This window comes from Polypterus senegalus, unplaced genomic scaffold (genome assembly GCF_016835505.1).
Source record: "Polypterus senegalus isolate Bchr_013 unplaced genomic scaffold, ASM1683550v1 scaffold_3163, whole genome shotgun sequence".
NCBI lineage: Eukaryota > Metazoa > Chordata > Cladistia > Polypteriformes > Polypteridae > Polypterus > Polypterus senegalus.
Window position 1 is genome coordinate 1,017 of NW_024382658.1, and position 14,732 is coordinate 15,748.

The 14,732-nt window shown below is 41.7% G+C and overlaps 1 protein-coding gene across 1 annotated transcript; it reads left to right on the plus strand.

Moving 5' to 3' along the window:
* The first annotated feature begins 5,654 nt into the window (after window positions 1-5,654).
* LOC120521163 (zona pellucida sperm-binding protein 3-like) lies at window positions 5,655-8,579 on the plus strand. Its single transcript, XM_039742976.1, has 9 exons — window positions 5,655-6,081; window positions 7,017-7,135; window positions 7,294-7,397; window positions 7,477-7,651; window positions 7,725-7,845; window positions 7,926-8,017; window positions 8,096-8,211; window positions 8,281-8,405; window positions 8,526-8,579. Exons 1-9 carry the CDS (start codon window positions 5,740-5,742, stop codon window positions 8,562-8,564), a joined length of 1,233 nt encoding a protein of 410 aa, XP_039598910.1. The 5' UTR covers window positions 5,655-5,739; the 3' UTR covers window positions 8,565-8,579.
* The last annotated feature ends 6,153 nt before the right edge of the window (window positions 8,580-14,732 follow it).

Below are 14,732 nucleotides of genomic sequence, written 5' to 3' on the forward strand. Positions count from 1 at the left end.
CGTGAAGCTACCAGGAACCCATTATCCTCCAGTACTTTCATATTGCAGAGCTGCAACCTACCTGGAGTGCCCAGAAGTACAAGGTGTTCAGTGCTCAAAGACATGGCCAAGGTAAGGAGGGCTGAAACCCAACCACCACTGAACAAGAAACAGAAGTTGAAACGTCAAAACTGGGCCAAGAAATATCTGAAGACAGATTTTTTTCAAAGGTTTTATGGACCAATGAGATGCGAGTGACTCTTGATGGACCAGATGGATGGACCTGTGGATCAGTAATGGGCACAGAGCTCCACTCCAACGTGGAGGTGGGGTACTGGTATGAGCTGGTATTTTAAAGATGAGCTAGTTAGACCTTTTGCATTGAAGATGAACTCAAAATCAACTCCCAAACCTACTGCCAGTTTTTCGAAGACACTTTCTTCAAACAGTGATACAGGAAGATGACCATGATTTTTATGCAGGCCAATGCTCCATCACTTGCATCGAAGTTCTCCACTGTGTGGCCAGCCAGTAAAGGCCTTAAAGATGAAGGAATAATGACATGGCCCCCCTTCCTCATCTGACCTAAACCCTATAGAGAACTTGTGGGCACTTCTTAAGCGCTAGATTTCGGGGAGAAAAACAATACACCTCTCTGAAGAGTGTCTGGGAGGCTGTAGTCACTGCTCCACAAAAAGCTGATCGTCAACAGATCAAGAAACTGACAGACTCCATGAATGGAAAGGCTTATGGCTGTTATTGGAAAGAAGGGTGGCTATATTGGTCATTGATTGATTGATTGATTTTTTTGAAATGTCAGAGATGTTTATTTGTAAATTTTGAGGTGTTTGTTTATTATTCTCACTATAACAGATGAAAATAAACAAGTGAGATGGGAAAATTTTCATTTTCCTTTAGTTGCATAATAAATCTGCACACTAATAGTTGCCTAATAATTGTGCGCACATATGTATTCCCTGATGATGTTCACACTCACATTTCCGTTGTGAAACATTCAGGTTTTAGGTTTATTAACATTTTGGATTGACTGATAGCACTGTGTTTGTTCCATATTAAAATTAATCCTCAAAAATACAACTTGCCAAATAATTGTGCACACAGTATATATATATATATATATATATATATATATATATATATATATATATATATATACTGTATATATATATACTGTATATATATATATATATATATATAATTTTTTCATTACTGTATAAAAAAGTATTATTTCAAATTTACATAATTTACAGGATCTATTGCGGAACTGTAAGTAAATTCCTCATTTGTCTTGAGCCACTCTGACTGGACAAAGACATTCCTAAACTTATATAGTGTGGCGGGTGGCTGGGGGCTATGCCCAGCCAGGATGCCTGGAAGGACCAGGAGAAGGACTACACCTCCTCTGAACCACGCAGGAAGCTCGTCAGGAGCACATCCGGGTGGACTTAAAAGGGGCTCCCACCCTCCATTCATCAGCTGCAGTCGGGAGGAAGAAGACAGAGCTCGGTGGAGAGGAGTGGAGGCGGTGAAGATTTGAGGAGGTGGGTAACTGTGTGTGTCCAGGGCTGGACTTCTACAATAGGCAGCGAAAAGAAATGACAGCTGAAGAACAGTTAAGCATCCTGTAGAAATTGGAAATATAAGACATTTTAATACATCAATAATAAGGGGCAACTCCGCAACACAATAGAAAAATGAATTACGCAAAATGTTAAAATTACTTTGACTGATTTGATTTAAATTTGGTCATGTTGTAGAAAAAAGAAAATGATCTAATAATTTGTTAATAAATTTTTAATTTTCAAATTTTTGTTTATATTATGTTAACTTAAATGCTCAGCATGGCGCAAGTGACGAATGTTGCAAAAGCAATTGCAAGCAGGACTAGCTAACAGGGAGGGCGCATGAGTGAAGGAGAGGCTGTGTCCAGCACAGGAGAAACCAGACGGAAATGCCTTTGTCATGGACAATGAGGTGTCAAATGGAAAAATGGAGAAAAGTCATCAAAGTTCAAGGGTTAGCAAGCACTGTGGCTGTGAGAGCTGATATTTTTTTTTGCATCTACGGATTTTGAAAGAAGACCCCTTCACTGCTGTTCAAAATCCTTTACATTTACATGCATATCTGCTATGATTTAGGGATAACATACAGAAATGATGGGCGGCATGGTGGCACAGTGTGTAGTGCTGCTGCCTCGCAGTAAGGAGACTTGGGTTCGCTTTCCGGGTCCTTCCTGCGTGGAGTTTGCTTGTTCTCCATACGTTTGCTTGGGTTTCCTCCCACAGTCCAAAGACATGCAGTTTAGGTGCATTGGCAATCTTAAATTGTCCCTAGTGTGAGCTTGGTGTGTGTGCGCCCTGTGGTGGGCTGGTGCCCTGCCTGGGATTTGTTTCTGCCTTGTGCCCTTTGTGGGCTGGTATTGACTATAGGAGACCCCCGTGAATCTGTAGTTGGGATAAAGCAGGTTGGATAATGGATGGAAGGATGGATAGATACAGTAGTGATTGTACATGAAGTGTTTTGGTTTGCAGTGCACATTAAAAATACACAGTATAAGTATTTGTTTTAGAAAAAGTATGAAGAGACTGAAGCACTGGATGGTTAAACAGGTGCCTTTCACATCTATCTATCTATCTATCATATAGTGCCTCTATCTATCTATCTATCTATCTATCTATCTATCTATCTATCTATCTATCTATCTATCTATCTATCATGTAGTGCCTATATCTATCTATCTATCTATCTATCTATCTATCTATCTATCTATCTATCTATCTATCATATAGTGCCTCTATCTATCTATCTATCTATCTATCTATCTATCTATCTATCTATCTATCTATCATATAGTGCCTTTCACTCTATCTATCTATCTATCTATCTATCTATCTATCTATCTATCTATCTATCTATCTATCTATCTATCTATCTATCTATCCTGTTATTCCACCTGCTCTCACGGTCCTCATCATAGTTTCAATGTGCATCTTCGTCTCTTCAGTACCAGATCCATAGGACAAATCCAGACTATAATATTTTCAACCCGTTCCTCCATGCTGTCCAATATGATGCCAGCTTTCTCTTTGCTTCTGTTCGTCAATCTTCAGTCTGTGACATCCGCATCCGCAGCCCCTTTATTCTTCCCTAATTTGTTCTACAGATGTTTAAAAGAACAGGTGTACCCCTGCCACCCAAATTTTATTCTACACCTGACTCTAAATTTCCCAGTCCTCTGCCAACTTGCCCAGTTCCCCATTTTGCCAAAGCGCACACCATAATGTCTGCACCCCCAGCTCCATAATCTTCCATAAACGTGCACTTCCGTCTGCCTTACAACATATCCATAGCTTGACTCCAAATCTTATTCTCCCTCTGCTAATCGAGTGCCCACTCCTTGGCCATTTCCACTGTTTTCCACACATTAGTTCATCATTTAGCCCACCTACAGAGACATTCCCACCCTAGTTTTATTCTACACTTGCTGCCAGTCTACCCAGTCCTATGGAGGTTTGCCAGTCTCATCTCACCTTGGCACAATCTCACACTGTAAGATCCACAGACCCCCACATCCTGACACATCATTCACCCCCACCCTGTCTTGTTCTACTCCCACAGGACACATCCAAGCTAAATCTTATTCTGTCTTTAAGATCAGGATGTCTGCATTTCCTTGAATATTAATTTTTCCCTCCTTTCCTCCAGGCCTGAAAGAATTCTCATGTGCTTTCTGATTGTCTAGATCCGTGTTTTCCAGCTTTTTTTCTTAGGTGGCCCACTTTTTGTAACCAAAAAGATCCCAAGGCACCCACAATTTTGCTAACCACAAACCCACTCATTCTGATACTTGTACTCAACTCTCCGAACGGGTAGGAGTAAAAAAGCAGCTCCGAGATCAGCATTCACAGCACTTAGTGAGCACATTGGTGGCACCTCCCAGTTACTTTGTCCCTTTGCCCGGCCCTCTCTGCCTCTGAATCAGCTCGTATGCCAACTATCCACTCGCTGGCACCACACACCCAAGCAGCCAGGGGAGCTGTGTTGGCAGCATAGTGATAATAGAGCTGCTTTTACACCAGCTTCTCCAGGTAGTCCTGACCTCCTCAGACAGGTCTTGCCCACCTGAGGATGTTGTCCCTCTCAGGTTCAGACCCAGGTGCGTTACACTATTATTTCGATGGCACAACTGGATAGCAGTCATGGCACACCATTGTGCTGCGATACAGTGGTTGACAAACACTGCCTGAGATGACTGGCGCTACTTTCATGCAGCTTTCCTTGTTCATGAAGATGTTTTTGGTCTTGTACGTTTATCGTTGTCCACAGCAATTCAATACTTTGAAACAGAAAGCGGGGGAAACAAAATTAGACATCACTTACTCCGCACCCCATTAATCAACTCCAATTGTTACAACAAGAGCTGGAAAATGTCAGTGTGTACGCTCTTTTGGCCTTTGCTCTCTTGAATATTTTGTTTCTTTTTCCCTTTCATCACAACCCCTGGAGTTTTTATTATTTTCTGCCCTCCCAGGCCATGTGACTACAGCATTAGACCTATCGTTAGAGACATATTACTATTAAATTATTTTAAAGTGAATCCTGGCAGCTAGGGATGTCTCATGAGTCAAATGGCTTCCAGCCCCTGATAAGACATTGAACTTGAGGTAGGTTACCTTGACCGATGTTGAGATATTCTTACTTTGCATTTCAGCTTATTTGTGCCCAGTGAATGTTGAATACGTATATTGTGCACCAGTATAAAAAGAACCTGAGAGGTTCAAGTGCCGTTCCTGGTCACTTTTACACCACAAAACTGTTGATTCACTATTACATAAATAGGCAAAAGGAAGATTTCTTTATGTTATCTGAGGTCCACTTCCAGATTATGACAACAATGGAGCAGTCACAGGCACTGCCACTGTTTGGCTCAAAAATAATATTTATCATCGTCTCTGCATTGTTTGAACCAATCCACCCAAAACTGGGCCTGCCTGTCCTGAGGTTGCTTTCCACTATTTTTTTTACAAGGTGATTTACTTTATGACCTTTTTCACTTAATCAATCAGATATGAAATCAATGTGAATGGAAAGATATTTGTCCTGTCTCCGCTTTGCAAAGCTGATTTGATTTTACCAAAACAGTTTCTTAGAGCTGTCTGCATCACTCCAAACGTTTTCAAATGAATTTGATGCAAAGTGAGATTAAATCGAAGCTACATAAAAACGTTTTAGTAGCACCCCATTACCACAAAACATTTGACTACATTCAACTTTAACTACATTTGTCCAATATTCCATTAGTCTTCCGTGTTAGTCTGCAATGCACAACACGCCCCCAAATCTCGTAAGTGAAACTTCTTCAAGGCATCACACTTAACATTTAGTTCACTTTATTCTTCACTTACGCAAAGCAAATAGGTTTTAATTACCGAGGGATTTAAAACCCAATTGGCGGCTGCGTGATCCACATAAGAACTGCTAGTTTACTGCCAGAGATGATCTTACGCGTTGGCATGCTTTAATTTGTGATTCGAATTTTATGATCTGTTTCCCGTAATTAACCTCAGTATTTCATGCGTCTTGATTATTTCAAACGCGATTGGTGTCTGATTGGTGATCTTTTTCTCCGCACGTGTTATTATCATTAAGCGGTCGACCGCCTTCATTCGTGTATACAAAGACTGTGCTGCGCTTCAAACTTTACTGCGCTTTGTTGATTTTCCCCTTTGCTGTTTCAAAATGTGGTGTAAAGACAAGGGTCAGATAGCCGTGGTGTTGCTGCTCTTTATCTTCTGCGATGCTTTTGCTCAGCCCCGTTTCAAAGGACGGAAGCAAATCGCAAAACACCAGAAGCCCGCGGTCATGCATTATGTTGAGCCGAGAGCTGGCGCTCCGCAGACCGTAACCGCTCAGTGCACCGACAGTGAGGTGATCGTCACCATCAGTCCGGACTTGTTGGGCATCCAAAAGCCGGTGCAGCCTTCTGATCTTTCCATGGGTGGATGTGGCGTCACCAGCCCGGCCGGTGCTCAGCCTTTTGTGATCGAAGCGCCTCTGCAGGGCTGCGGGAGCACCGTGGAGGTGAGCTGATGAAGTGCTCTCGCATTTGTCCTTTTCCTAATCTTGTTTCTCGATGATTACTACTGAAAGCTCTCGTATGTGGCTCAGGTCTGGTTTATGTTCGTATGATATTTTGGCGCACAAGTCGCAATTGATCAGGCACGCTTTAACGAGATCCTCTCTTTCTTTACGTTTTCATAGCGGACTGAGTGCTCATAGGCTTTAGTACAGCATAGGCAAGAAAGGAGAATTGAGTAGTTAAGCCTGCATTGTGTGCATAGACCCTTTATCGGTGGTGCAGTGCCCACTCGTGACCTGTATGTGGGCATTCTAAATATCAGATTATTCCTTTGAAGAAGCCATCTAAGTTAGGTTTAGTCAACTTAACTGACCAGAATTAAGTTGAGGTTTTTCCATTTTCCCTCACAAACCCGCATTCCTAAAGCTTTCAGGTGTGAAATCTACAATTTAACACCCCAAACCATTTCAATATGCTGTGAAAGACTTTAATCAATATGGTGAGTAAACTGCTTTGAACATCGGTACTAAAAATTGGGAGAGGTGTACTGCTTGGACATTTGCTTAAGTAACCTTTTGGGTGAATGGCCAGTAGTCCGCCCTTTGGTGGGAGATCTTTACAGATCAAGAAAAGGATATCTGGAGCCTTTAAAAGGATTATTTTTGTTACAATCCTGAAAGATTTACAACTCGGGCCCCTTCAGGCAAGATGTAAGTCTTTCAGGATTGTATTCTTTTTAGTTGGCCAATAAAAGGCGTCATTTTGCTTTGCTTTGTAACTTTTCAGGAGAAAAGCCAATTGCTTTATGCAACTTGTATTGATTAAACCTTTTGACTACAAAGGGTCTCTGACTGTGCTGTTCGAGTCCAATCTAGATGTTTTTGCTCTTATAGTTTAACATTGTCAGCTGAATAGCCCTAAACTGTTGGCTCTTTAGATGCTGGGAGCTCTCATCGTGTACACCTTCTCCCTGGACTACAATCCTTCTCCAATTGATGGTCTTCCCATTGTAAGAACAAATCCAGCTGTGGTGCAGATTGAATGCCAATACAACAGGTAAGAGAATCAAGTCCACTTGTCTATTTGCATTAGTATATTGGCCAAGTGCAAAACGGATGCAATGTACAGCACATTATGTCAGGTCTTCAAATCAGGGTAGATTCTTGTAGCTTGTCATGTTGCTCACCTTTCTAATGTCCTTTTTCTTTCCCCAGGCTACACAATGTAAGCAGCAATGCTTTAAACCCCACTTGGGTTCCCTACACCTCCACAATATCTGCCGAGGACGTTCTAGGCTTCTCGCTTGTTATAATGAGCAGTAGGTGTACACATTTAAAAATCCTACTTTCCATTTGCACTAATGTGATCTGAACACCTTGTAACATTCCTGTCTGCAGGTGACTGGAGTGGGCCGAGTCCATCCAACACCTTCTTCCTAGGAGACCTCATTAACCTTCAAGCGTCTGTGGACAGCACTAACCATGAGCCTCTCCGTGTCTTTGTGGACCGCTGTGTGGCCACTCCTGGGTCCAATGCATCAGCCCCAGCCTACACCTTCATTGGGAATAATGGGTGGGTGTGAGGAATAGTCGGATCATAGCATTGCGTTTCCAGACCAAGATCTAGTCCATCTTGTGTATTGCAGGTGTTTCTTAGACAGCCAACTGACAGGCTCCAATTCCCAGTTCGTGTCCCCCAGAGTTGCCCAGTCTGTAATGCAGTTCCAGCTGGATGCCTTCAGGTTTTATGGCCTGACTACTAGTTCAGTAAGTCCTTTCCTCCCATCTTTGGAGGAATCCCATTGGATCTCCCAGGTTTGACAGTACTCTTGCATGTCTACTTGCAGATCTTCATTACCTGCCATCTGAAGGTGACCTTGGCGTCTGCTAATGTTGATCCTTTGAATAAGGATTGTTCATATGACTCTGCACTGAGCCAGTAAGCGACTGACTGGGAGGATGAGGGTGCACCTGTTCAGATGAGGTAGCAGGTTGTGATTGGTGGCTGTGCTTTCAGGTGGAGCTCAGTGGATGGGAACAATGCTGTCTGTAGCTGCTGTGACACAAGCTGTGCCAACCCCCCTCCGTTCAGGAGGGGCTCTGGTGCCCCTAAACACAGACGCAGGAGAGCAAGTAAGTGACCTTTACAGCAGGCTTCTGTAGTGTCCAGTCTGGGATACACCAACTAATTGTGTTTTGCAGGTGAAGTGAGTGCACCAGCTGGATGGCAGGAGACCATTTCTGTTGGCCCTCTTTTTCTGGAGAAGGTCTCCCTTTGTCCTCTGTATCTCAGGCCTTGTCTCCTCGGCAAGACGAAGTCTCTGCAGGTAACTTGTCTGAACAGTGTAAATGCAAGCCATGTTAAGGACTGCTTTTGAATCTAGCCTAGTGAGTTGCAGTGTGTTTAGGTTTTCTTCATTCCTAATGTCCGTCTTTTCTCCTTGCAGACTCTCAATTCCAAGAGTCCATCCTTGGTGCTGTTGTAGGTGTCCTGGCTGTCTCCTGTGTGGCTGTGCTTTTCTTTACATTGAGAAAAGCAAAGGGCTCTGTTAATACTAAGCAATAATATTTTTAAAGTTCACAGCATTGCCTATAGTATATTTTCAGGGGGTGGTGTACCGGTGCCTATTTAAATAGCTTTCTGGTCTTTCTGAATCTTCTAGACAGATGGTTCCACATGCATGGCCACTACCTCATGGAACAATCTCTGACCATCAATTTGCTTAGGATTTTAGGTGTGAGTACTAAAGAAGCTGCTCTCTAACCAACTTTGGTAGAAAGTGTCCTCTCCACAAATGTGCCTACTAGTCGAGGTAAAAGTCTCCATGCACTCGTGTCAGATTTTGGATGGCAGATCTCCCATTGCTCTTAATCTCTGGTACCCACCAGAGTTCAGACATCACAGCAGCTACAAGTAGTATAGGGGCGTCACTATTATACTTTATCAGATTTTGACAGGTGTATGTCCTGCCCCCTTGGCATTTCCGGTACCCACTTGCTGCCACCTGGTTAATGGGCATTTCCCTCGCGGTCTGATCTCTGCCTGTTGTCGGGTGCGCTGTTTGACCGGCATCGGACCTTTTGTCAGTCGTGCGCAAGGAAAATGGTCGGCCGATCTTAGCCTTGATGCTAAAACTGGGGCGGATCATCTTTATGATCCGAGACGGACCTTTGGGAGCCTGTAAGGTGTCATAAAAGGTAAGTCATCAATGGGGCGGAGCAGACATCCTGCTCCTATCTGCTTGCAGCGCTCGGGGTGTGTACAGAGAGCGTGATTGACAGACCCCGGCGAGAGGATGTACAAGAAAACTTTAGAGAGAATCTATTACACACCCAAGGAACCTGACAGTACAGCCCAAAACACCCCTTGAGCATCCCGTTACCTCACCCACCTTGTAAAACCATGCCCTTTATAAAGCAAGGCATATTTCAGATACCAAAAGTGTTTAAAACAATAACTTTCAGTGTGGATGTACAAGGAAAGGTTTAAGAGATAATCTAGGACACATCCAGGGAAAAAAACCTGGCAGTGCATTCCAAACGCACCCATGGGTATATTTGCCCACCATGTAAAAAACCATGCCCTTTATAAAGCAAGGCATATGCCCAAGTGTTTAAAACAATAAAACTTTCAGAGTGGATGTACAAGGAAAGGTTTAAGAGCGAATCCAGGACACATCCAGGGAACCTGGCAGTACAGCCCAAAACACCCCTTGAGCATCCCGTTACCTTGTAAAACCATGCCCTTTATAAAGCAAGGCATATTTCAGATACCAAAAGTGATTTAAAACAACAAGTTTTATTCAATGATTCAAAAAAGATGCCAAAGTGTCTTAACAACAAATTTTATTGAAGCAAAATTCCAAACATAGCAAAATAAGATCTGGTCTTCACTTTGAGTTACAAAATTGTTTGCTATACATTAAAATTGTTTAAATCATGAATAAAAGCAGGAGAAACAGCCGTAAAATAATCGCACAAGCTTAATTGTATACAGATTTGCAATTCACTTGAAAAGAAACAAAAACACAAGAAAATGTATACATATAGGGGTACGCAAATGAAAATTCAAAACCAGGTCCAAACCCATCAGTGAGTCGGTAATACACCTAAAATAAAAATGTTTAAGCCAGCACCTACTTTATATATTTATACTTCACTAAATTATGTAAGCCTATTTTCTCTGTTTGGAACAGAGCCGACCACATAAAGCTGGTCTTCACAGGCTGAATCAGTTTTGCGTATGCATCAATGGGTATCTCGCCCTGCTCAAATTCAGCTAGAATATCATCCACATCAATCTTGATAGCTTTACGAAAACAAGGGAGATTGTACATTTTTAACAAAGCACGCACACAGGACACAAGTCTATCTCTTCTAGCCCTTTTGAGCATAAATAAGCTATGTCTATATGCAATAATTGGTTTAGAGAACCAAATACTACAAATGTGTCCATCTGGTATGTATTTGTTCTCTTGACATTCCGCACATTTTTCCCCTAAATGTTTAACAGAGCTAAACACATAAGCCCAGATGACTGAGCGACCAACTGTGGTCATAATGAATCTTTTTCTAGCAGATATAATATAAGGAGAAAACCTTCTATAGGTTGCATTACGTGTCACGCTGGGCAGGGACCTGGTTTTCCTTGTTCTAGCTTCCGAGTCTTGGTTCCTCTGACAACAGAAACAAAACACAAACAGTTAGCCGACAGAAAATACAACACAAACAGGTCTTGTTTAGCATGGATAATGCAATTTGCTTAAGTTTCTGTAAATCGATTTTGGCTTTAAAAAATAACTGTAATGGTGATTAGAGACAAGTTCAAAAGCTGCTGTTCGAATCTTGGGTTTTGTTGCACGTTGCATCTTTTGTATAAGCTGAAAAGTGTTTACTTCAGCAACAAACAGCTTCAGACAGTTGAGAATATGATTTTTTGTTGGTTTCACAATTCTTAACCCGCACAATGGTTTAAACATAGAAAACACCGTTTGAATTAATCTTTTAATACTGATCTGTCGACAGATGCTGGAAACACAAGGGTGCATCTCCTCAGAATCAGATTCTAGTAAAGACAACTGTGCCCATCCTGAGATTCGTCACCCAAACGGCATGCTAAACAAGACCCCGTTAATACATCTCTTACACAACTACTGACCACGTAAGCTACAACAGACTTCACACAACGCTTCATTAAAATCAATCCGGTTCTGTGACTGCGATGGCTGGCAGGTGTTTGGGAATATATACACAGGTCTTGAGACTTCAGATTTGAAGTTGAACAAGCTTTTACACCATGTTTAAAGACCTCACCGGCCATCTTAAAGTCAGTCTAATATGGGGAAAAAAGAACAAAGTTATATTCCCACACGAAACATACATATTCCTGACGGGATATCAGCACAACATAGAATTGTGGACATTATTTCAGAAGCCAACTGGACAGCTTTCTCAACAGAATCGTCATCACTGTTGGAGCAGATATAAGCCACACGCCTTAAAAAGACACAAAAACGTACCACGTGTCATTACAGGAATAGTATTCCCTATTGATCTATAGATACATCTAGTTACACGTGAAATAGCGGTTAGGGTTTTTAAATCTGCCCTTCTGTCCGAAAAAAGGAAACACATCACTAAGGCAGGCATTTTTTCAATAAGGCTTTCAATGTCGCAAATTAAATCTTTAACATCTGGTTTTAAATCATCTTTCTTTTTATTGATAAGACCTTTCAAAGTTGCTGAAAGCACTTCTTTTGTATAATTCTTGGGCTCTCCGCATGTAATCTGTCAAGTTAAAATAAAATAAAATCAGAACCTATTTTGTACCGCCATTCAAATAGACTTAACAGAAATGTTCTTAAAGTCCAGACTCACCATGTCCAAGGTCGTGCTGTCTAGGTCAGGTGTGTCCGTCTTTGTCGTGCTGCATCCAGCAGCTGCTTCAGTCTTTTCGCGGGGTGGCGAGTTTCTGTTTTTGGCACCTCCTTTAAAGAAAAAAGTAAAATAGGTGTGAAAAGTCAAGGAAAAAAAAAAAAAGGCAATACACCTGTGAAAGCCAACAACATTTATAAAAGGCATACATTCCAAATTACTTGATTAGGCTTATCTGCTTCACCTCCACATTCTACAGACTGGTATTCTCCTATAATGATGACATCGTCATCTGCATTATGGGCTGGTTTCATTGTTGCAGAATCCATGTCTTGCTTCTTAAAACAAAACAGATGATGGTGTGTCGCCGAGATGGATAGATAGACAGATAGATACCTTATTAATGACAGATAAATAATTTATTAATTCCCAGACAGAGATAGATACTTTATTAACCAACTATCCCCCAGACGGATAAATAATTTATTAAGCCCCAGACAGACAGATACTTTATTAATCCCCAGCAAGAACTCTTGACGGGCCAAGCAACACAGGTAAGATGGGAACGTTAAGCTCCAAAGCTGCGATGGACCAGCAAGAACGCTTGACTGGCCAAGCGACACAGGGACACGGGTAAGCTGGAGTCAGCAAGCTCCGGGTGGACCAGCAAGAACGCTTGAATGGCCAGGCAACACAGGGACCAGCAAGAACGCTTGACTGGCCAGGCAATACAGGGAGAAGGGTAAGCGTAGCCGGTTAAAACCTTGCAAAAGTGGTGGACTCAGCCAGCCTACTTCAGCTCGGTCAAAAGAAATGTTAGCTGTAAAACAAGCGCCGGGGTCTCCTTCTGACCTTAATAGCGGCGGACAATGCCAGCCTGCTAGGTCTCAGTCATAGGGAGATGACCAACAGCGCATACCACAACATACCCGATTCTTGTTATGGAGGAGTCCTGAGGCTTTGAGTCCAATTACCCGTCTTTAAATATGCATTTGGGCGAAGCTTTTACAACGTTAGGGCCAATCAAAATGTTTAAAGATAAGATTTTATTTAGATAACCCACCAACATATTTTAACCAATCAACAAACACCGGCCTCATGTTGAACTATCCAATGGAATTACACCATGCTGATTCGGACGCGCGCTGAGTGCACTGAGCGCGTCACATGTTCATAACAGCCAATCAGGAAGCAGACAGGTCGGCGGGCTGTGAAGCGTCTAGGCGTGAAAAAACAACATGGCGCTACTGTCAAATGTATGAACTATGTTAATGGAAAAAAAATGTATCAGCATATGAATTAAACAGTAACAGACAAAAATATCGTAACACATACAATGATGGCACGGGTATTCGGGCGGTCGTTTTTCTAAGCCAAGGAAATCGGGGTTCGTGCCCCGGCAGACAACAAAAGTAAGCCATGTACTTTTAAATTCTGTATATTAGCATAATTATGCATTACGGTGTTTTATTACATCATAGACCCATAAATGAAAAGGTAAAATGGAATGATCTTGTTGTTATTCTTAATACGCGCCATTTAATGTATGATACGTCTAGAAGTTGGACACGCCGGGCTGACGTCTATTTGGGCCATTTAAGACTCTGACCACATTCCAGCACAGGAACTTGAAACAGCTTTCCAAAGATTGTATAGGCTGGAAAGCTTGATCTTAAAAGATTGTACAAGTCTGGGTGTCGGTTCAGGTACAAAATCTATATGACTAAGGCATTATAAAATGAAACCTCATAACACGCTTTTAAATACGATCAGAAAGATTAAAAAGAAATACAAACTTTTGGCCAATAAGCGGAAAAGGCGACTGCAGTGTTGCCGTAGACCCAGAATTCATCGGGCGAAAAGTCAAACAGATTCTTTTCTTAATGCAAATGTAGAAATTGTAAGGCAATCTGAAAGACGGATAAAAAGATTTAGGGCTACAGAGCATAACTATGAATTTCGTTTTATCAATTTGGATAGAATTAAGTCATATACGCATGCCATAAACATTGTACATCAAGGTATTCAGGATATTTTAGACACATTATCCCCGAATATTGCGCCATGTGATTTTGTTCAATTGCGACTCATTTCTCCGAGTTTGCAAAACAATCTTTATTCTCAAAAAAAGAATCTAGACAGCTTTGACGCCAGAAGCTTTTAAATTATGTGTCTCAGATGCTGCAAAGTAATACTGAGATAATTACAGATTCCTCTCTGCGGTTTGTAGTAACCATTGTGAAAAACATGCAAGGTGGAGCAAGACTTAGAATCAACACATTGCTCTTCAGTAAAATTATTAATACTAAACGACGTCTATTAGTGGATTTCTCACACGGGGTAATTTATGTTTTGCAGGCGCTGTCATCCGCTTACTCAGCCAGAAAGACAGACCGGATAGTGACATTCTGCAAAAAGCTAGACAAATGCATATGCAATTGGGGTTTTCGGAAGATAAGAAAATATCATTATCAGATGTAGAAAAATTTGAGCGTCTATTAAATGTTTCTATAAAGGTGCTATACATGCATGAGAGTGCATGGAAATACTTCACAACGGGTCCTACGCCGACCGATAATAAAGTGATTTTTCTTCTGTTACACAGCGATCACTTTTTTGGGATTTTAGATGTGAAGAAATTTATCGGGGCTAATTATTTTTGTGAAATTTGTCATGCCGCATATTCTCACAAAGATCGCCATGTTTGTGCCAATACTTGCAGGGCCTGCCTAGATGCTTCTTGCATTGAAGTAACAGGCTGCTTAATTAGATGTCCGATA

What these genes read in the sequence shown, in the direction of transcription:
- LOC120521163 (XM_039742976.1), top strand. Translation starts at nt 5,740, where the DNA reads ATGTGGTGTAAAGACAAGGGTCAGATAGCCGTGGTGTTGCTGCTCTTT. An exon ending in TATGACTCTGCACTGAGCCA is followed by an intron (nt 8,018 to 8,095) that starts GTAAGCGACTGA and finishes CTGTGCTTTCAG; the next exon opens with GTGGAGCTCAGTGGATGGGA. An exon ending in ACACAGACGCAGGAGAGCAA is followed by an intron (nt 8,212 to 8,280) that starts GTAAGTGACCTT and finishes TGTGTTTTGCAG; the next exon opens with GTGAAGTGAGTGCACCAGCT.